At 56.1% G+C, this 21012-nt stretch overlaps 1 protein-coding gene across 1 annotated transcript in view; it reads left to right on the plus strand.

Annotated features, from left to right (window-relative positions):
• The window catches only part of LOC103557151 (uncharacterized), a 138110-nt gene that overhangs the window by 21090 nt on the left and 96008 nt on the right, over positions 1-21012 (plus strand). Inside the window, exons 11-22 of the mRNA XM_070566749.1 lie at positions 1103-1268; positions 5192-5377; positions 5514-5666; positions 7103-7247; positions 7722-7880; positions 8665-8789; positions 11313-11507; positions 15618-15773; positions 16449-16633; positions 17548-17733; positions 18836-18927; positions 20098-20261. Coding sequence (XP_070422850.1) covers positions 1103-1268; positions 5192-5377; positions 5514-5666; positions 7103-7247; positions 7722-7880; positions 8665-8789; positions 11313-11507; positions 15618-15773; positions 16449-16633; positions 17548-17733; positions 18836-18927; positions 20098-20261 — 1912 coding nt within the window. The remainder of the gene's footprint in view (positions 1-1102; positions 1269-5191; positions 5378-5513; positions 5667-7102; positions 7248-7721; positions 7881-8664; positions 8790-11312; positions 11508-15617; positions 15774-16448; positions 16634-17547; positions 17734-18835; positions 18928-20097; positions 20262-21012) is intronic.

Below are 21012 nucleotides of genomic sequence, written 5' to 3' on the forward strand. Positions count from 1 at the left end.
TTGATTTGGGGACATTTTCATTATGTTTGATGTAGGGAGGGGCCTCCCTGTCTTAAGGAGCTGCCTCTTGCCCTGGTGACACACCCTCCTTGTCCGTCTGCATTTTCCCACAAGCCCCTGTGTCTCGCCTGTCGCTGGGGAGTCAGAGAGGTGGGGAGGCCCTTCCTAAATCTAGAAGTTTCCAAGAGGTCTGACTCTCCTGATAGAGTCTGTTGCCCTCATGTCTTCCTCTGCCACTGCCCAGAGCCTGGTCCCCCAGGGTCCAAATCTGTAAGGAAATGAGAGGAAATATGAGGGCGAGGGGATGGGAGCCACAGCAGGACGTTGCTCAGACGACGTGGCCTGTGTGTTCCTGGGGACCCCCGGGCATCCTGGGGCCGGTCCAGTCATCAGCGTGCCTGTTTTACGGATCAGCAAATTGGGGCTGGAGACTGTTCATGGGCAGATGGTGAGGGTCGGGATGAAGGTGGGGTCCGTGGCCGACTCATCGGGGCTGACGGGTTGAGGAGCCCAGTCCACCTGTCTCTTTAGCCCCGCTGGCTCGTGTGGCCCCAGCTGCAGGGGCCTCCGATTCCCACTGTGGCCTCGGGACCCTGGTGTTTGCTCATCATTTCTCTGTTCAGACCCACCGTGGTACAAAGGTCGAAAACCTTACTGAGCTTTTCAACTTTGCTGCCATCTCTTCCCCTGCAAAAAAGAAAAAGAGAAGAAAAAGATACATCCTGCAGAGAGCGTGGGAGGTTTTCACTAGAGGCAACTTGCCAGTTGTGGGTTCCTGTTCAGGGCAGAGGGTTGTCGGCCCTGCTCGGGGCCTGGGCTGGGTTTCAGCAGAGCTGTGGGCAGGGACTCACGTGTCCCAAATCCGCCGTTTTCCTGGGTGGGCAGAGTGGCAGGAGTTGAGACTGGGCTACTGGGGTCCCCTGGGCCCTGAGAACCCAGGCTCAGCTCGGCCCACCCCCCGAGGTGTGTGAGTGTGGACACATCCCTGCTGTGCCTCTCTGAGCCTCAGATTGCTCCCGGGCTGACCCGAGGCTGCCGCGAGAGGGGGCGGAAGGCGCTCAGGACATGTGGGTGACGTCCCTCGGGCCTCTCGTGACCTCAGGCAGCCGCTGGTGGACGCCCTGCCCTCCTGTGGCACCGAGCCCTGCGTGGGTCTCATGGTGGAGCTCATCGCGGCGGGGGAGGTGGAGGCAGACGAGGTGGAGGCGTGGCTCTGGTCGCTGGCCTTCATCCCGCAGCCCACGGATGCCATGGTCCACATGCTGCTGGTGAGCCCCTGCACCCCACCCCAGCCCCCGTGTTGTCCCTTCCCCGTGTGGCGGCTGACCTGCGCTCATCTAGACTTTGTGCCAGCCCCTTGTGGGGCCAGTGGAGGCTGGTCAGAGAGACCTGGGGTTGAGTCTCAGCAATGTGCCTCCCAGCTGTGTGATCCTGGGCGAGTGACTCAACCTCTCTGAGCCTGTTTTATGATCTGGAAGATGGGGAGGGAACAGTGCCTCCCCACTAGGCTCGTGGTGAGGAATGAGATGCTGCAGGCAAGGCAGTTCTCTGGGTGTCTGGCACGGAGTCGGAGCTGTTGTCGTTATTGTAAACAAACATATTTAATGAGTCCTGAGGTTAGGAAGGCGTGGGAAACCGGGCTGAGGATTTCTGACAACACCTGGAACCTTGTTTAACCCTCGAGATGCCTCTACGAAGTAGGTGCTCTTATTACTCCCATCTTACAGATGGGGAAACTGAGGCCCAAGGAGGCTGAGGAGCTTGCCCAGGGGGACACAGCTCTCTCCCCTTCCCTTGGACTACAGGGCATGTCCTTGCTTCCCTGGGGGTGCTGTCACTTATCATTCCTTACCCTGTCGTCCCAGACTGGTAGCGGCCAGGGATCAGAGGTCACCAGCAGTGGGTGGGGGTGAGCACACGCTAGAGAAGTTGCAAAGACAGTACAGATTCTTCCTGAATACCCCGCCCCCAGCCTCCCCCATTATTAGCATCTCCCATCACCAGGATGTCTTTGTTACAGCTAAGAAACTGGCACTGGCCAGACCCCAGCCCTTTCCCACTGCGGTCCTGTCTGTCCCAGGGTCCTGCCCAGGCTCCACACTGCGGCTGGTGGGTGTGTGTTTAATTACACTTGAAACTACACATTCAGGAGCCCACACTACACTCCAGGGTCCAGGCTGACGTTTTTACACCCGTGTGTGCCCGTGTAACCACCCCCAGAGCGAGATACGGGACATTCCTGGCTCCCAGGAGGCTCCCCGGTGCCCTTCCCAGTCAGTGACCCCAAGGCCATCACTCAGTCTTGCCTGCTTCTGACATTCACACCCCTGGACTCATGTGCACCCTGGAGTCTGGTTTCTTTCTCCCACGTTCTCCATGAGACTTGTCCATGCACGTACATGCGTGCGTGTGTACACGTGTGTGCGTACATGTGTGTGCCGGACTTTGTTCTCTTTCCTTACCGGGCCGTCTCCTTTCTCAGTGGTGTCCTTTGAAGAGCGGAAGTCTTAGGTTTGGTCAAGCCGGCTCATCCGTCTTTCCAGCGGGCGTTTCCCTCCCAAAGGTCCGGCAGCTTCCGGAGTTTTCTTCACCAGCTTTGCCGTGTAATCTCTCGGGGAGGGTTGGCTTGGAGTCAAGGAGTGGGAAGGGGGCCGGATGCGTGAGCGTCAGTGGCCCCTGGAAAACCGAAGTCACTTGTCTGATGGTCATGGGCTTGCGGATAATTTTGTCCATCTTTAAAAATTAAAAAAAAAAAAAAAGGGAAAGTTTTAGACAGACTTTTAATTGAAATGTAACCAAAACTGTTTAAGTTAGGGATTTTTGCATAAAAATCTGGCGTTTTGGTTCTTGTGAAATCGAGGAAGCTGGCGGTGCTGGGCAGACCCCCAGGGCAGCCATCACGGAACAGGGTTGTGACTGTCTGGACCCTCCCGGGGCCCAGGCCACGCTGGCCCACTGTCCAGGCCTGCAGCTCCCACGGAGCCGAGTGGCCCTAGCCTGCCCTTGGGGCGACGGGAGTCGTCCTCCGGGTGTCTGAGTGGCTTCCCTCCGTTTTTTCATAACCCCTGCCCACCCAGCCAAGCCCCTTTCCCTCCTCTGTATTAAGAAAACAGGCTGTGTTTTCATTCGCCAAATCTAGAATAACACTGGAGGTGCTTGTCCAAGCCACACGTGTCCCCTCCTTTCACAAAGAAAACACACATGGAGATGCACATGCACCAGGACTCACACACATGGACCCTGATGACACCCACACGGGGACACATGCACACGCACCCACACTGAGACACACACACCAGGACTCACACACATATCCTGGGGGTGTAGATGTACACACAGACATGTCACATATGCACATCCACACACACTGGGACACCCACACCTGGACACACACATACACACCAGGATACCCTGGGCCATGTGTACATATACACCCTGGGACATGCATGGACACACACGGGGACACATGCTCTGGCAGTACACATGTACACACACACTGGGACACACTTAGGCATGTGCACACATGTGCACGGGGACACGTGCACCAGGACATGCACATATACTGGGATGTGCATGCACACAGACACACACACACACCGACATGGGAATGCACACACACACACACACTGAGATTCTAAAGCACACGAACCCCGAGACGCACACGCAGACACCTGCGTGGACACCCGCGTGTGGGCACACAGGCCCGGCTGAGAACCACGGATCCAACGGAAGGACAGAGCTGGTGCTGTGATCGTGTTTCCCTCCAGCTGCCGGGCGGGCCCTGCTCTGGGGTGGCATGTGTGGAAGGATCTAGAGGGTCCAGCGTCTGGGGCCTGGTTTTCATGAGGGAGCCCAGGCTTTGCATTTTGAGAAGCTGTGAGTGTGGGGGTAGCGCCTGGCCTGGGGGCTGAACCCTCCAGGGTTAAGTCCTGGCTCCACCATCTCCTGGCTGGGTGACCTCAGGCAAGTTACTTAACCTCTCTGTGTCTCAGGATTAAAGCAAGTGATTTACAGCAGAGCCTGTACATAGGGAGTCCGTCTAAGTGTTGTTAATTAAACACATCTTTCTCCTTTTCCTTCAAGAGGCCTGGAGCCAGCGCTCCCTTTTCCTCAGTGTCCCCCACCCACCCCCGCCCCTTTGCCTTCCAGTGTCCCGGGGGTGGGGTGGCTGAGTGCCGCCTTCAGGCTCTGCCAAAGAGCTGGAATGACCCTAGTCCCACCAAGACTGGTCTGGTCACCGCCACTGCGAGGACCCTGGAGGAGACGGCCCTGGTGGAGCTGGGCGGGTAGAGCCGTCTGACCCCCAAAGGAGGGCTGGGGTCTCCTCCTGCTCCTCAGGGAGCCGGACTCAGGGGCCCCAGCAGGTGCTTTGGGATCGGGCGGGACGAGGGAGTCCTGATTCGGGGGCAGTTTCAGAGCTGGTGGATAAACACAGCCTTTGTGAAAGATTCAACGATAGAAGCGTGCAATTAGAGAAACGCTACGCAAACAAAGGTAACAGATCCTTGTTCCCAGCTGTCCTGCTCCGCTGCCCCGTGTCCACGCCCTCCGGCTTCTTTGTGTTGGCAGTGTCTGTGTGTGGACCCGCCACGGCACCGTGTGCCTGCCGCCACCCGCCACACGCCATCCCTCTGGGCTCCTCGTGCACCGAGCTGCTGGCACCGCCGTGGCGGGAACACTTCGGCTGCAGACGCTGGCCAGCGCTGCGCGTGGGGGCTGTGTGTTGTCCCTGGCTGGGCAGGTGGGCGGGGCGGTTGCTGCCGTTTGCCCCAGTACCACTGGCCGTGCGCTGCCCTTTTGGGTCTTTCCGATTAGATGCAGAGCCGCCTCTGTTAAGAACAAAATGTCTAAGTGCTCAGAGCGAGTCCTTTCCCCTTTCCACCTTTTTTGCCCAATTCCTATCGAGACCCTGATGGAAGAGCAAGGCCACTGCCAGCAGGAGGGGTGCCCCCCAGCCCTCCCCAGGTCCGCATGGTGCCAGTCGCCCCAGCTGGCAAGCGGGCGGTGTGGTGGTCTCGGAGCCCCCTCCAGCCGCCACCTCCGTCCCTCTTCCTCCCGGAGAGATGCTAAACGGGAGGCTGGTGACGCTGGTCGGGGAAGCTGACCTGGTTGGGTGGCAGGGCCCAGCTCTCCTCTGGAGGACCCCTCACCGGCCTTCTTGGCGGGGGTGGGGGCCGGTTTCTGTCCCCAGCCGCTGCTGCAGACCCCGGGGGCCAGCCCCAGCACCTTCCTTGGCCTCTCAGCCCTGGTGCACAGCGTCTGTGCCACCCTGGATGGGCCCTGCGGGCAGCTGCCAGGCGTTGGCTCCCTCGTGAGCATCCTGGGAGAGGCGCTGGGTGCAGACTGCGCCTTCCAGGAGCCCTCGGACGCTGACCAGGTGAGGACGGCCAGTATCCTGGGCGCGGCCCCTTGCTGTGGGGCCTGTGCCAAGGGGATGAGCTGGAGGCTGAGCGGGAGGGGCCGGGTGCCACCCCCCACGCCAACCTCCAGGCCCCACTGCCTTCTGGTTTCAGCTCCGGCTCGTGCTGAACGCAGTCGGTAATGCCGGCCTGGCAGCCACCGCCCTCACCCCCTCGCTGAGCGCCTGTGCGTCCCTGCGGAGCCGCCCCCCTGAGGTCCGGCTGGCAGCCATCCAGGCCTTCCGGAGGGTCCCCTGCTCTGCGGACGTGAGCCCCCGCGTGCTGTTTCCCTGGGCTTGCGGTGGGCGGTAGTGGGTCTCCAACCAGTGTCTGCGGATTCCCTTCTTCATTTGGTCGTTCTTTCCTCACGTATTTCCTGACACCTACTGTGTGCCGGGCGCTGGTGTGACGAGGTGACCCCAGGTCTCTGTTCTCATGGAGCCTGTGTCTGGAGTGGGAGGCAGATATTCATCAGATAAACACACAGATGAGCAGACGATTGCAAACCACAGAGAAGCCATCCTGGGCTGCAGACCCCGTGGTTTGGGGCTTGGCGAGCTGCTGCCCATGGCTCCCGCCAGCTTGCTGCCTGTTTCTCTGTGTGAAGCTGTGTTGGGCTGCGTTCTTGCTACCACTGCAGAGTTGAGTCGTTGCGGGAGAGACTGCATGGCCGGTAAAGCCAAAAAACTTAGTATCTGTCCCTTTATGGAAAAAGATCTCTGATCCCTGGACCAGTGGCTCCTCTCTCCTTAGTGTCAAAGCCAGAGTCCTTACAGGGACCACCCAGGCCCTATGGGATCTGACTGCTGGCCCACTGGCACCTCTCGACTTCATGTCCTAATTCCCTCGCCCCCCAACCCCCACCCCCGGGTCTCCCTGTTGTCTGCCTCAGGCCCTTTGCACAGGCTGTTCTCCCTTCCTGGAATACCTTTCCCCTAGATATCCCCAGGCTTCACTCCTTCACCTCCTGCAGGTCTTTACTTAAAAATCACTTCCACCGTGGGGTCCTCCTTGGCCGTTTCACCTGAAATGGAACCTCTCAGGTCCCCCCCCACCCCCCCACCACGCCTCCCGCTTCCCCATTTTATTCTTCCCTCTTTAGCACTTGGTCCCACCCAACAGACTCTATATTTCATACATCAACCTTGTTTACCATCTGTCTCTCTGACCTAGAGCATAAGCTTCAGGTGGACGGGAGCTGGGTTTGTCTTGCTCACAACTGTCACCAGCACCTAGCACAGTGCGGGGCGCATAGTAGGCGCTCAGTAAATATTGCATGAGTGCATGGGTGGACGGCTGTGCGATGGAGGAAACCGGCAGGTGCTGAGGGAGAGAGGCCCGGGCTGGGGGAGGCGGCTTGCTTGGGAAGGGAGCCGGAAGCCAAGCCCTTTGGTGATACCCGCCGTGTGTCAGGCACTTTTGTAAATAAAGTTTTATTGACATGCAGCCGCGCCCACTTGTTACATGAAATGGACGAGGCTCTGGGCTGGGGCTGCGGGAGGACCGGGGGTCAGCAGTGAGCGGGGAGCCTCCCCCTCCCACAACCGGGCCCCGGGGCGAGGAGTGTCGGGGAGCCGTGGAGATGTCAGCAGAGCTGGGGCAAGGCGGCAGAGCCACTGCTGGGGCCCAGGCAGGGCAGGAGCCGTGCGGTCCTGGTGGAGCGGGTGGGCCCTGGGTGATGGCCTTCCCTCTGCCGGAGCCAGCGATCCGTGCTCACCCGCCTGTACCAAAGCCCCGAGGAGGACGCCGAGATCCGCATCAACGCCTACCTGGCCCTGATGAGGTGCCCCGGAGAGGAGCTGTTTGCCCTGGTGCGGCGCACCCAGGCAGGCGAGCGATCTACCCAGGGTGAGCGGCGGCAGGTGGGGGTTGGGGAGTTGGGGCTGGTGGGTGCAGGGGTTCAGGAGCATCCAGAGATCCTGAGAGCGTCCCTATCACAGATTTTTCTCAGCCCTGGGAGATAGGTTGTCAGTTCATTTTACGTATGAGGAAACTAAGGCTCAGAGAGGTGGAGTGACTAGCCCAAGGTCACACAGCTCACACATAGGGGACCTGGGATTCAGAGTTGGGGCTGACTTTCAAGCAAGGTCTTTCCCCGCCATCCCTCCCTTTGTCTTCCAGAAAGCACATCAGAGCTCCGTGCATAGGTTAGATTTCCAAGTTCCTTCAAAGCACTGCTGTTTGCTACTGTCTTTCAAAGAGGAGGACCCGGGATGGGGGCTCGGGGGAGGGAGGGTCTTGTCTCTGGGCTGTGACAGCTCCCGGCCCATCCCTCACTAAGCCCCTCCCCTCCTCTTCCTGCTGGCCGTGACCCGACTCCAGTGGGCTCCTTTGTGTGGAGTCACCTCCTGCAGCTGCTGGAAACGGACGACCCCCTGAAACAGGCCTTCCGACGGGCCCTCCCCGAGGACATCGTCAGCCGGGAGTTCCATCCAGAGACCTGGAGACACTCATCCTATTCTGACATCACTTTCCGCTCAGGTGTGGCCCTCCTGGGAAGCCGGTCTTCCGCTCTGGGGCCACAAAGGCATAGGGATCTGGGAGCGCTGACGCCTGAGCACCTGTGGATCAGGATGCCGGTCCCCAAATGTCAAATATTTACATGCCACCTGCTGGATTTTCTGCTCTAGCCCTGTAGCACCTGGCGGTTTTGTTGGAAGAGGTCAAAAATGGTTAAATATCAGCCATTTCGTAGCATTCGATGGAATACTTCCATCTTTTCTCTAACCTGGTTCTTTTTAACTTACACCTATTTAAAAGGAAACTTTCTCCCACTGCCGTTAATAGAAAAGCCGTTTAACTCTGTAAAAAGAAGGGAATCGTCAAAGGAAATACAGTGACGATGCAGTGCTGTTCGTGAATTCTCATAGATGCTGTCCCTGTGAATTTGAGGGCTGTTTCTCTCTGGGTTAAAAAGGGAGATTGGCACCCACTGAGAATGCCGTCTCTTCGTTGTAATTGAGTCAAAAAGGGAGCCCCATTCTAGCTCAGGCACCTAGACCAGCTCAGCCACTCCACGAAGCCTGGGGGTGGGGAGTGGGTGCCCTGGCTGCCCCCTCTCCGTCGATCGGCAGGTGTGGGTACATTTGTGACTCTTCTGTCCTGACCTTCCCTCTGCCCTTGATGAGGCTTAAGGCTGAGCCCGCCATCCTGGCTGAGAGGATGCCCCACGTGTCCGACTGGGTCTCAGGTTATGGCCCCTCCGTGGCCAGACCCTGCCCTGTGAGGGGTGCAGGATATACCCATTCTCTCTCTCTTCACCTAGCATCTGGCAGCCTGGGAGCCAACATGGAGGGGACCCTTCTCTTCTCTCCGGCCTCCTTCCTCCCCCGTTCTGCCACGGTCAACCTGACTGTCCACGCCCTTGGTCTTGCCTTCAACCTCCTGGAGGTAAGAGGGGACCTTGCTTCACGCTCCTCAGGGCCTCTCCTGGACTTGGGGCCAGATGTTATCCCATCTCTCCATTTTTCCCTCCGTCACCTCTTGTCTTTATTGGTCCACTCTCACATCTTTTACTCCTAGCCCCCTCCATCCGCCTACCCACCCATTTTTCTGCTCATCCACCCATCTATTCACTCACCCATCTACCCATCCGTATATCCGTTTACTAACCTCCACCCCATCCCTCCTTCTCTCCCTCCCTCTCATCCATCTACATACTTTCCCATCCATCTCTCCATCTACCCTTTCTCCTGCCCATCTGTCTCCCGGTCATCCACTCATTCACATGTCTATTCATCTCTCCATTCACCTTTATCCTTCTATCCATCCATCCATCCGTCTATTAATCCACCCATCCATCATCCATCCATCCATCCATTTACGTACCCTCCCACCCATCTTTCAATCTGTCTTCTCACCCACCCATCTATTCATCCGTTCTCTCAGTCATCCACCCATCCATCCATCCTTCTATCCATCTATCCACCTACGTACTCACCCACCTGTGCATACACCCACCCATCCGTACGTATACCCGCCCATCCATCCACATGCCTATCCATCCACATACTCATCCATACATCTATACATCTGTCCATCCATCCATCCTTCTATTCTTCTCATCCATCCATTCATGTACTCTTCTGCCCATCTCTTGATCTGCCCTCTCCCCCACCCATCTATCCATCTGCCTATTTACGCACCCACCCATCTCTTCATCTGTTCTCCCACTCATCTATCCATCTTTTCATCCATCTATCCATCCATGTCCATCGACATCCATCCATCGATTTATCCACCTGCCATCCATTGCACAAATATCTGTCCTCTACCTGACATGTGCCAGGCACTGTGCTGGGCTCTGAGAAGATGACGATGAACGAGAGAGACGTCATCCCTGCCCTCTTGGTGCTCACAGCCCAGAGAGGTGGACAGATAAGAACTGAGTAAACACATTGATAAAACAATGGCAACTCTAAGTAGTGTGTTTAGGGAGGTGAAGTTTGAGCTGAGACTGGAAGGATGAATAAGACCAGCATGTGCAAAGGTCCTGGGAGGAGAAAGGGCTTGGTGTGTTCAAGGAAGAGAAGTAGAGTAGGGAAAGTGAGGAGAGTGGTTGGATGGGGGGCAGGGAGGGAGCAGGGCCATGTCGCAGAATTGTAAGCTGGGGAGTGACGGGATGTGATTTGAGAGTTCTGGCTCTTGTGTGGAAGGTGGATTGCGGAGGGCAGCTATGGAAGAGAGACTCTCTTGAGGTCATATGTCCAGTATCCTTTAAAGTAATGGATCACCTTGGGGTGCTTCCGTCTCTTTCCCCCAGTCCCTGGAGCCTGTCTGATGGGGAGAGCTCTGCGCCCTGTCCCAACCCTTTCTAACTGATGGAGAATAGGAAACCTGTCACCCAAACTTTGCCAGCTGGGTGCGTGGGCTCGTGTCTGCCAAATCCCCCTCTGGTGATTTCTCTCCAAATGCTCTCAGAGATGTCTGGATGGAAGGGTGGAGGGCAGAATAGATGGGAAGAAGGAGAGGAGTCCGGAAGGATAAAAGGACGCATGGTTGGGTGGATGGATGGGAAGCATGAGAGAACGAGTGAGCAGATGTCTAGATGGAAGGAAGGCAGGACGGAAGGAAGGACTCCTTCATTCATCCATCAAATTTTGAGACCATCCAGGTCAGGGGTCTTAGTCAGCGTTCTCCAGAGAAACAGAACCAATAGGATCATGGAGGCCGACAGGCCCTGAGATCTGCGTCCAGCAAGCTGCAGACCCAGGAGAGCCGAAGGTGTAGTTCCCGTCTGTCCAGGCTGAAGGCAGTCAGGTGGGAGGAAGTTCCTCGTATTTGGAGGAAGGATGAGCCTTTTGTTTTGTTCGGTCCTTCAACTGATTGGATGAGGCCCACCCACTTTGTGGAGGGCAATCTGCTTGGCTCAGTCTATTGATTTAAATATTAAAGTCATCCAAAAACACACTCGCAGAAACACCCAAAATAGTGTGTAACCAAATATCTGGGCACCCTGTGGCCCCATCAAACTGACACAAAATTACCCATTACACAGGCCTTGAGTGTGCCTAGCGACTGAGACGTGGTCCCTGCCCTCATGGAGCTCAGAGTCTTGCGAGGGAGACAGACACGCAAATTAGCCTGAGTGTGACCTTGGAGATGTGTGTGCAACACTTGGAGGAACGAATGATCAGTTTGGCTGCGTGTGGGGGGATTATGGGAAGGCAGTGACTCGGCAATTCAAGGAAGGCTTCCTGGAGGCGGCCTTAAAGAATCGGTGGGGATTCTTGCTGTGTGGCATTTGTCAAGCTGATGTGGTGCTGGTTGATTTCCTGAGGTTGTGCCCCTTTCCTTGGGCCTGGGTGGACCCTGGGGGGCCTGGGGTGCTCTGTACAAGCCCCCAGCCCCGCAGCTCGTGATCACTCATGTGACTGAGTCACTCCTCCCTGAACCCCTGACTTCCCTTCCCAGCTGGGGCTCCGGCTGGAAAATGCCGAAGAAATCGCCGGCAAGCTGTTTGGTCTGAAGTCATTCTGGGGGCAGGAGGAGGAGAGAGAGGCCCACCCGGAGAAGCCCCCCGAGCCAGAACCAGGGCCCACAGCACAGGCAGCCAGCCCTGACTGCCCAGGAGAAAGATCCAGAAAGATGAGAGACCTGCAGCAGAAGGTAAGGGCAGTGCCCACACCCACCCGGCTTCCACCCCCTTCACAGTCAGGCGCCGGCTTGGGCTTGTGGACTGGGGACTCAGGTGTCCGTGAGCTCTGACCTTGCCCTCCTACTCTTGCAGAAACCAGCTGTTGGTCCAGATCTGAGCAGCCAGCTGTTAGCTTGCCTTCTTTTTTTTTTTTTTTTTTGAGGAACATTAGCCCTGAGCTAACATCTGCTGCCAATCCTCCACTTTTTGCTGAGGAAGACTGGCCCTGACCTAACGTCTATGCCCATCTTCCTCTATTTTCTATGTGGGATGCCTGCCACAGCATGGCATGCCAAGCGGTGCCATGTCCACACCGGGGATCCGAACAGGCGAACCCCGGGCCACCGAAGTGGAACATGCGAACTTAACTGCTGCGCCACTGGGCCGGCCCCTAGCCTGCCTTCTTTTGAACAACTGTTTGTTGAAGCATCACACACATATGGCAAAATGCCCAAGTCATAAGTCTGCGGCTCAGTGCCTTTCCACCAACGGGACGCATCCTTGTAACCAGCGCCCAGACCGCTACCAGCACCCCAGAGGCCCCCCTCCCCACATTCTAGTTTACCCCCCAACCAAGGGTAATCACAGTCTGACTTCTAACGGCATCGATTAATTTTACTTTTTAAAAATCAGCTTTGTTGAGGGATAATTGACCTACAATAAACAGTGTGCGTTTAAAGCGTACAATTTGATAAGTTCTGACATATGCACAGATCCATGACACCGTCACCGTAATAGGGCTAATGAACGTATCCATCACCCCGAGAAGTTTCTTATGCTCCTTAATAATCCCTTCCCCCTTCTCTTCCCCGTCCCCAGGAACCACTGATAGGCTTTCCCTTGCTATAAGTCAGTTGACATTTTCCAGAATGTTCCATTAGTGGAATCATGCAGCGTTTTTTTTTAAGCATATAGTCTTTTTTGGCAGCCGCTTTCATTCAGCATGATTATTTTGAGATTCATCCATGTTGCCGGACGTGCTAAGAGTTTCTTTCTTTTTATTGCTGAGTAGCGCCCCATTGTATGGAAGTACCACCGTGCGTCCATCCGTTCACCTGTCAATGGGCATTTGTGTTGTTTTCAGTTTGGGGCTGTTACACACCGAGCTGCTGTGAACATTGTGTACAAGGCTTCCTGTGAACATAGGTTTTCAGTTCTCTTGTGCAAATATCTGAGAATGGGACCGGTGGATTGTATGGTAGTTGTGTGCTTGATTTTTTAACAGATTGCTAGTCTGTTTTTGCAAAGGGGTTGCACCATTTTGCATCCTCCCAGCAGCGTCTGAGAGTCCTAGTTCCTCCACGTCCTCGCCAACACTGAGTATGGTTAGACTTTCTAATTTTTGCCATTCTAATAGTGTGTGGTAGTATCTTGTGGCTTCATGTGCGTTTCCCTCATGACTGATGATGCTGAGCGTCTTTTCATGTGTTTATCTGTCATCCACACGTCTTTGGTGAAGTGTCTGTTCAAATATATATACATATTTGTGTTAGATTGGTTTCTTATTATTGAGTTTTGAGAACTCTTTATCTGTTTGGCAAACAAATCCTTTATCTGATATGTGGCTTGCAAATATTTTCTCCCAGTGTATTGTGTGGTCTTTGTACTCGCTTAGTGGTCTGTTTTGAAGAGCAGAAGTTCTTGATTCAGGTAAAGTCAAGTTTATCAATGTCTTTTATGCCCAGTGCTTTGGGCATTAGGTCTAAGAAATCTTTGCCCAGTGCAATGTCCCAGAGATTCTTAGGACCCGCTGTGGGTCTCCAGCGCTCTCTCTGCACGTCTCTGTCCTGTCCCGTGCTCTGCCCTGTGAGGTCCGGCCACCTTGGGCTCCCAGCTCCCCAGCTCCAGAGGTTGCCATGCCCTCCTCCCCCTTCCCCCGCCCCTCAGGCTGGACTCTCTCCAGGCGGAAAGCCGGGGCTCCCCTCGCTGGTTTCCCATGCGTCCGGTTCATTGTCTTGCGTTACCTGTCGTCTGATGTCTCGGGAACTTGTGTTTACATGATTTCATCTGGGTTTCCAGTTTTTCAACATGGGAAGGTCAATCCAGTCCCTGTTCCTCCAGTCTGGTTGGCAGCAGAAGTCACACCCAGTTCCTCTCATGAACTTTGTATTGATGGAGTCATTTACCACGTACTCTTAAAAAAAAAAAGAGGTGAAATCCACATAACATGAAATTAGCCGTTTTAAAGTGTACGATTCAGTAATTTGCATTCACAAGGTTGTGCAGCCGTCACCTCTGTCTTGTTCTGAAACACTTTCGTCACCCCGAAGGAGACCCCATGCCCGCCGTCAGCAGTCCCTCCCCATTCGCCTACCCCGCCAGCCAGCCCCTGACGGCCACTAATCCCTTCTCTGCTTCTGTAGATTTCTCCATTCTGGATGTTCCATATAAATGGAGTTATACACTATGTGGCCTTTTACGTCTGGCTTCTTCCACTTACACAAGCTTTTGAGGTTCCTCTGTGTTGGAACATGTCCCAGTTCTCTATTCCTTTTATTATTATTATTTTTTTTTGAGGAAGGTCAGCCCTGAACTAACATCTGCTGCCAATCCTCCTCTTTGTGCTGAGGAAGACTGGCCCTGAGCTAACATCCATGCCCATCTTCCTCTACTTTATATGTGGGACGCCTACCACAGCATGGCTTGCCAAGCAGTGCCATGTCCGCACCCGGGATCCGAACCGGCGAACCCCGGGCTGCTGAAGTAGAACATGTGCTCTTAAGCGCTGCGCCACCAGGCCGGCCCCTCTCCATTCCTTTTTGAGTAACATTCCATCATGTGGACAGACCACACGGTGTTTGTCCCTTTATCCACTGATTGACATTAGGGTTGTTTCCATCTTTTGGCACGTGTGAGCGATGCTACTCGTGTCCTGTTTTTGATGTCTGGCTTCTCTTACTTAGACGTTGTCTGGGAGATCCATCAACCTTGCTGCTTGTCCTTACTGTTAGCTACTTCTCCTCGCTGGGTGCTGTTCCATATCACGTCTCCCTTATCCAGTCTACTTTTAATGGCTTTTGGGTTTTGTTGCCGCCTGCATCTGAGGGTGGTCAAGGCGGGTGGCTGGGGAGTTTGTTCACATGTTTACCAACCACCACGTGTGAACCCAGGGCCCGGGAACACAAAGATAGTGAGGATGTGGTTCCTGCCCTTACAAGTCGTTTGGACTAGATCTCGGGCCAGTAAGTAAGTTGAGTGAGGGTGGCGGGCTGGGTATAGACATTTTTTCTTAGAATCCACAATCCCTTTGCTCTGTGATTTTCTCACTTTTGATAGAAACTCACATCCCAAGATCTCTTTTGCACAAGCACGGTGATGAATGGCAACAAAACTTGGCCTCAGTGTTGGAGAGACAATAGGGAGTGGTGGGGACTATGGCAGACAGGAGAAACACATGTCTCAGTTAAAAGCGGCAGCCAGTGCTCAGCTCTGGCCCCTTGTTGCCCCTTCTGGGTCGGGGGAGGGACGCAGGCCAATATTTCTCTTTTTCGAGAAGGTGGAGGTCTGGATTTTGTATAAAAATCTCCCAATTTTTAAATGTTAGAAACAAATTCAATTAAAAAAATTCACACTGCATGGAATCCACAGAAAGGCTGAGAAATGGTCACAGACCGGAGGAGACTGAAGGGACGCGCAAATAAATGCAACGTGGTACCTGGATTGGATCCTGGAATAGAAAGAGGACTCACATGGAAAAACTGGCAAAATCGAATAAAGTCTGGAGTTTAGTTCATAGTAATGTGCCAGCATTAGTTTTCCCCGTGCACCCCAGCAATGTAAGATCTTAAGGATGGAAGAAGCAGGGTGGGGGGTATGTGGAAGCTCTCTGTGCTAACCTTGCAACTTTTCTGTGTATCTGAAATCATTCCAGAACAGAAAGTTTATTCACACACACACACACACACTGCACCAGGCATGCTGTGCAGCTCAAAGAAAACACATTGCAGATTCTGCCTGCGGGCGCGAATTTGCAGGCCCTGTTCCGGACCCCACCAGTCCTTGGCCTTGCTCTCCAGCCCCCCCTCCCCGTCTCAGCGTCCAGGCGCCCTGTCCGCCTCACCCAGACCCCTTCCTGGTCGCAGGTGGCCCAGAGGCGCGGGGAGCGGCGGGCCCTGCGCTGTGAGCTGAGCGTGAAGGTGTTCGGGCACGAGCTGAGCTTTGTCGACTGCGGGGAGACGGGGAGTCCCACCAGACGCCGGTCCCTGAGCCTGGCTGAGCTGGCCATCAGGCTTCTGAAGGTGCCTCGGGCCGGGCCCCACCCCTCCCTGCCCTGCCGCCCGGGCTGCTTCCTCTGAGCACTGTGGGGAGAGCACTTCAGAGCAAGGAGTGTGGAGCCAGGCCACCCACGATCAAGGCGTTCAACTTGTCGTGGCCTCAGTTTCTGCATCTGTGCGATGGGGATGATATAATGATAATATCTACTTCATAGAGCTGTTGAATCAAGTGGCTTCAAGCAGTAAAAATGCAACAAAGTGTTTAGAATGCGCCTGGCCCAGACTAGGTGTTCTGTACCACCTGCCGGGCCCATGCCTCTCCTTACCTGGCTCTCCCTGACCTCTGACCTTTTCCCGTAGTAAACTGTCTGAGTTCAAACCCCAGCTGGGCCTGTGTCTAGCTATGTGGACTTGGCTGGGTTTATTTTGTCTGTTTGTGGGCTCAGTTTTCTCATCTGGAAACTGGGGATGATGGTAATGGCCCTCTGAGGGTTGTGTGAGGACTACGTGAGGTTGCACACGCTCAGTGCTCGGTGCTGGGTGCTCCAGCTGGGTGCTGGGTGCTCAGTGCTCCATGCTGAGTGCTGGGTGCTTGGTGCTGGGTGCTCAGTGCTTGCTCCATGCTCGGTGCTCGGCGCTTGGTGCCCCTGGCCTGTAGCGGGGCCTGTCACGTACACTGTTATGGCTCGTTGGCTGCAGGGGCAGGAGGTGCAAGTGAACCGGAGACTGAACCTACTCTTGGAGGAGCTCACCTTCCCCACCATGTCTGGCCTCCCTGCCCGGCTGGCCCTGAACGCCTCCGCCGCCATCAGTGTCCGGGTCCGAGGGACCGCCGACTTCCAGCGCCTCTCGGATTTCTCTGTGAATGGTTATGTCAAGCCCAGGTAGCTGGCCCCTCGGAGCTGGGGGAGGTGGTGGGGTGGGGGGCGCTGCAGCGAGTGGGGGCGTCAGCATGGGCTGGAGGGGATCCCTCATCACACAGCGCCTGTCGATTGAGGGGTTTTTGTGCCAAGACACCATGAAGAGATGCCGGGCGGTTATGCCCACTTTACAGGGCGGAAGACTGAGGCTTAGGGAGGCCAGGTCACCTGCCCAAGGTCACACAGCAGCGTGAGGCGGCTGGGATTCTGGTCTCGTGTCACAGCACATGCTCTTCCCTCCGCCTCACTCTGGCTCCGAGGGGAGAGGAGGAGGGAAGGAGGGAGGAGCGTGTAAGATGCGAGGGACCCCACGGGACCCACACAGCCGCCCACACAGTGGACACTTTTCTTATTCCCCCTGACGGGGGAGGAAGCAGACTCAGGGCTGCACGGCACGGACGAGTCTGAGTGGGGTCTGGGCGATGCTCATTCGACTGCAGAGCCTGTCACGGGCCCGCTGGGCAACTGTCCCCAGCCACTCAGCCGGCCTGTCCTTGGTTTCTGGGTCTGATGCGGGGGGCGTGGGTGTGCCGTGCTGGCTGCTTTTTGACGTGGAGACCCTGGGCTTGGGCTCAATGCACAGGGTTCCAGTCCTGGCTGTCCCACATCCCAGCTATGGGACCTGAGCAAGTGGTCTCACCTCTCCAAGCCTCAGTTTCCCCGTCTATAAAAAGGGGCCACGGCTGGCGAGGAGAGGATGGGCGATACGTGTAGCGTGCTTGGCACACGTGGAGCGCGTGGTCAGCAGGGGTCGCAGTGGAGGGGCCGCTCCAGCTCAGGACCGCAGGGCACAGTCTGACTGGAGGTGGCGGGCGGGTGGGCACCGGGTTTGCGGTCCCCGGGCCTGCAGGGTGCAGCTGGCATGTGCCACTCCCCAGCGCCCTGCTCCAGATCTCGGCTCAGATGGGCACGGCGGGCGCCCTGGGGCAGGCCGGGCTGAGGTGGGTGACCGGCGTCCGTGGCACGGCCAGCCTGGACGGCGGGGTCCAGGCGAGAAGGGGCCGGGACCTCAAGGTGCACCTGAACATGCCCGAGGAGGAGGCCGTGGAGCTGCTCAGCTTCAGGTGGGCGTCCCGTGCCAGCAGAGGGAGCCGGAGTGCGCGTGAGTGTGCGTGAGTGAGGCCTGAGGGCTGTGTGCGTGTGTGTGAGTGCGTGTGCTTGATCCCCTGTGTGTGTGTGTGTTGCATGACCATGTGTGTGCGTAAGGGTGTGCCTGTGAGTCTGTGCGTGTGAATATGTGTATCTGTGGGCATGTTTGTGACAGTGTGTGCATGTGAGTGGGGGGTGTCTGTGCGTGTCCTGTGTGTCTGTAACTGTGTGTCTGTGTGCACACGTGTGTGTATGCGTGTGTCATGTGGGGTGGTGTGTCTGTGATGGGGACTGGGGGTGGCCAAGGGGTGGGGTGGGGAGCTACCATACTCCTCAGCTCCCTAGAGGGGTCCCTCTTGGGCCTGCTTGTCCCTGGCCCCTGGAGCAGTAATTTCAGAGGAAACAGGGGTGAAGACAGGCTACACCCGCCCCCACCTGCTTCCTTCCCTGTTGCCCCCCACACCCCACGCCTGCCCTCCAGGCTCTTCTCCCAGCAGCAGCCAGTGGGGTCCTTTAAAATGTCCGTTAAGACCTGTCACACCCCCTACCTGTTTAAAACCCCTCACTTGCTTCTAGGTCAACACGATTGTCCAGCCCGGTGGGGTCCCTGCCCACCTCTCTCACCTGTCTCCTGATGCTACTTCCTGCCCCTGGCTTCCCCTTCCTCTACCCTGACCGCCTCACACCACCCTTCTTTCTGAGCTCCTAAAGAGGCCGCTTCATTCCCACCCCAGGGCCTTTGCACTTGCTGTTCCCTCTGTCTGGAATGCTGGCTCTTTCTCATGCTTTGAGTCTCTGCTCAAATGTTACCTCTGCAGAGAGCTCCCCACCCCCAGCTAAAGAAGGCCCAGCCCTGTCCCCAAGACAGACCCTATGCCCATGCCATCCCCTGTTTAAGTTTTTCACAGGGCTTGTCACCCTCTGTGTTCGTGGAGTGTCTCCCCCGACACAGTGTGAGCTCCCCCAAGGCCTGTCCTGTTGGTGGTGGAATTGGCCCCAGTGCTCTGGCAGCTCAAGGCGTATCTGTCTGACGAGTGCGTGGAAATGACTTGTTGGGACTGTCCTCTTCCCGCCCAGCTCTAAGCTGTACCTCGTCACTGCGGATGGCGCACGGACCCTCGGTCACGTTCCCGGCCCTTCCGAGGCCCGATCCTGTACCCACAAGGAAGGTAGGCAGCAAGCCAGGCCTCCGGTCATGGTCCCAAGATGGGCATCCCGGGGGCGGCTCCAGATTCCCGAGTTTATACCCTTAACTCGCTGATTCTGCTTCTGGAATGCCACCCCGTGAGAAGAAACCTAAGCTGCTTTAAAATGCCCGCGCACTGTGACGTTCACGGCATCATTACTTACAAGAGGGAAAAACAGGAAGCTGCTCAATTATCCGACAGGGGCGCATGGCTCCGTACGGGGGTCCGTGAGCCAAGAGGAGACGTTCACATTTTCAAGTGTCACTTGAAAAAGTAATCGGAAGAAGAAAATTCCATAATGTGAAAAATCCGTGAAATTCCTGTTTCGGGGTCCAGAAAGAAAGTGTCTTCGGTTCGCAGCCACGGCCGCTCGTCCGCCTGGGGCTGCCTTGGTCCTGCAGCCACAGGGCTGCGCAGTTCACTCTCCGGCCATTGACAGAAAAAGTTTGCCACCTCCTGGTTTAGTAAACGATCGAGGTGTCTGGTCACTTTAAAACCCTATAGAGAAGGAGGTATTTTAATAACAGGAAAGTCTTGGATGAGAACATGGGGGCAAAGGCAACAAAATTCAAAAAAGATGGGGCGGAAATGTGCCAGGGAGCCGCGGATCCTGTGGTCGTTTTTGAGTAAGGCGGGGACGGGCTTATTTAGGTGAATGTCTTACTTGAGGCCCCGCCTGTCCCAAACCCTTAAGGACCTGGCCCTCCTCACGGTCACACCAGGAGGCAGGGGCTGCGATCCGTCCCAGTTTACAGATAAGAAACACCGAGGCACAGAGATGTTAAGTAATTTGCCCAAGGTTGCAGAGCTGGGAAGTGGCGGCGCTGGGGATCTTTAGCAACGTCTGGAGATGCTTTTGATGGTCATGACTAGCGTGGGGGATGCTGCTGACATCTAGGGGGTGGAGTTCAGAGGTGCTGCCCGATATCCTGCAGTCACGGGACAGCCCCCAACAAAGGATGACCCGGCCCAGTCGGTCAGTAGCGCTGAGGCTGGGAAACACTTGTCTACACAGCATGGCCTCCTATGTCTAATGTCTACACAGTACTGTTTCCCTAAAGAAAAGAGAGCGGCTCTGTCCTTTTGGCATGAGCAGCCGCGGGCCCGCCTGGAGACCCCTGGCCCCATGCTGCTGCTCGCCTGTCTCCGCAGTGGCCCACACCTGGGGCTGGCAGCTGTGCACGGAAGTGGCCTGGCCGGCAGCTGGTCAGCCCCACCTGCTCTCAGTGCCCGTGTCTGCGGCGGTGACGCTGAAGAAGCAGGACCGCGGGCTCCAACAGTATCTGCTGGAAGCCGCCTATACCGTCCACCCCCAGGTAGGCCCTGTGGAATTGCTCCTTCTGACCCAGCCAGACTGTGGGGCTCCCCAGGGATCAGCCTTGGGGCTCCCTCATAAAGACAGGGGTCTCCCCTCTGGACCTGTTGGGCTGGGCTGCTCCTGCTGTGGGCTCCATCCTGCCACAGGACCCTTGCACATGCTGATCCTCTGTTTTGGGGCTCTATGACTAATTAACTCTGAATCAGTCTTCATATCTCAGTTCAAGGGTCACCTCCTCAGTGCAGCCTGCCCTGATTACCCCAAAGTAGTCATGCTCCTCTTTTACTCGCTCTAAAGTTGATGCTCCTCCCCTTTAGATCACTTGTATGTTCGTTAACGGAAGTTAGTCGCTTGTGTCTGTCTTCCCCACCTGTCACTCAGTTCCTGGGGACAGATCCAGTGCCTGCTTTTCTCACCCCCGTGACCCCAGCGCCTAGCACAGAATGAGTCCTCACCAGCCTCCTGTCTGGTCCCCTGCTCCCACTCTTGTCTCCTCACCATCTGTTCTCCACCGGCAGCCAGACGGACTTTCCAAAATCCCCACAGATCATGTCTCCTCTGCTGGGAACTCTCCAATGGCCCCCATCGCTCTGAGTAGGTGCCAGACGCCCTGACCGACGGGCCCCCCATGATCCAGCCATGCCAGCCTCTCCTCCCCGTTTCCCCAACTATTTACCAAGCTCACTGCTCTCCAGACACACTGACCTCCTTTTTTAATGCCAAGCTCATTGCTGCCCCAGGGCCTTTGC

This window comes from Equus przewalskii, chromosome 12 (assembly GCF_037783145.1).
Source record: "Equus przewalskii isolate Varuska chromosome 12, EquPr2, whole genome shotgun sequence".
In the NCBI taxonomy this organism is placed as follows: Eukaryota; Metazoa; Chordata; class Mammalia; order Perissodactyla; family Equidae; genus Equus; species Equus przewalskii.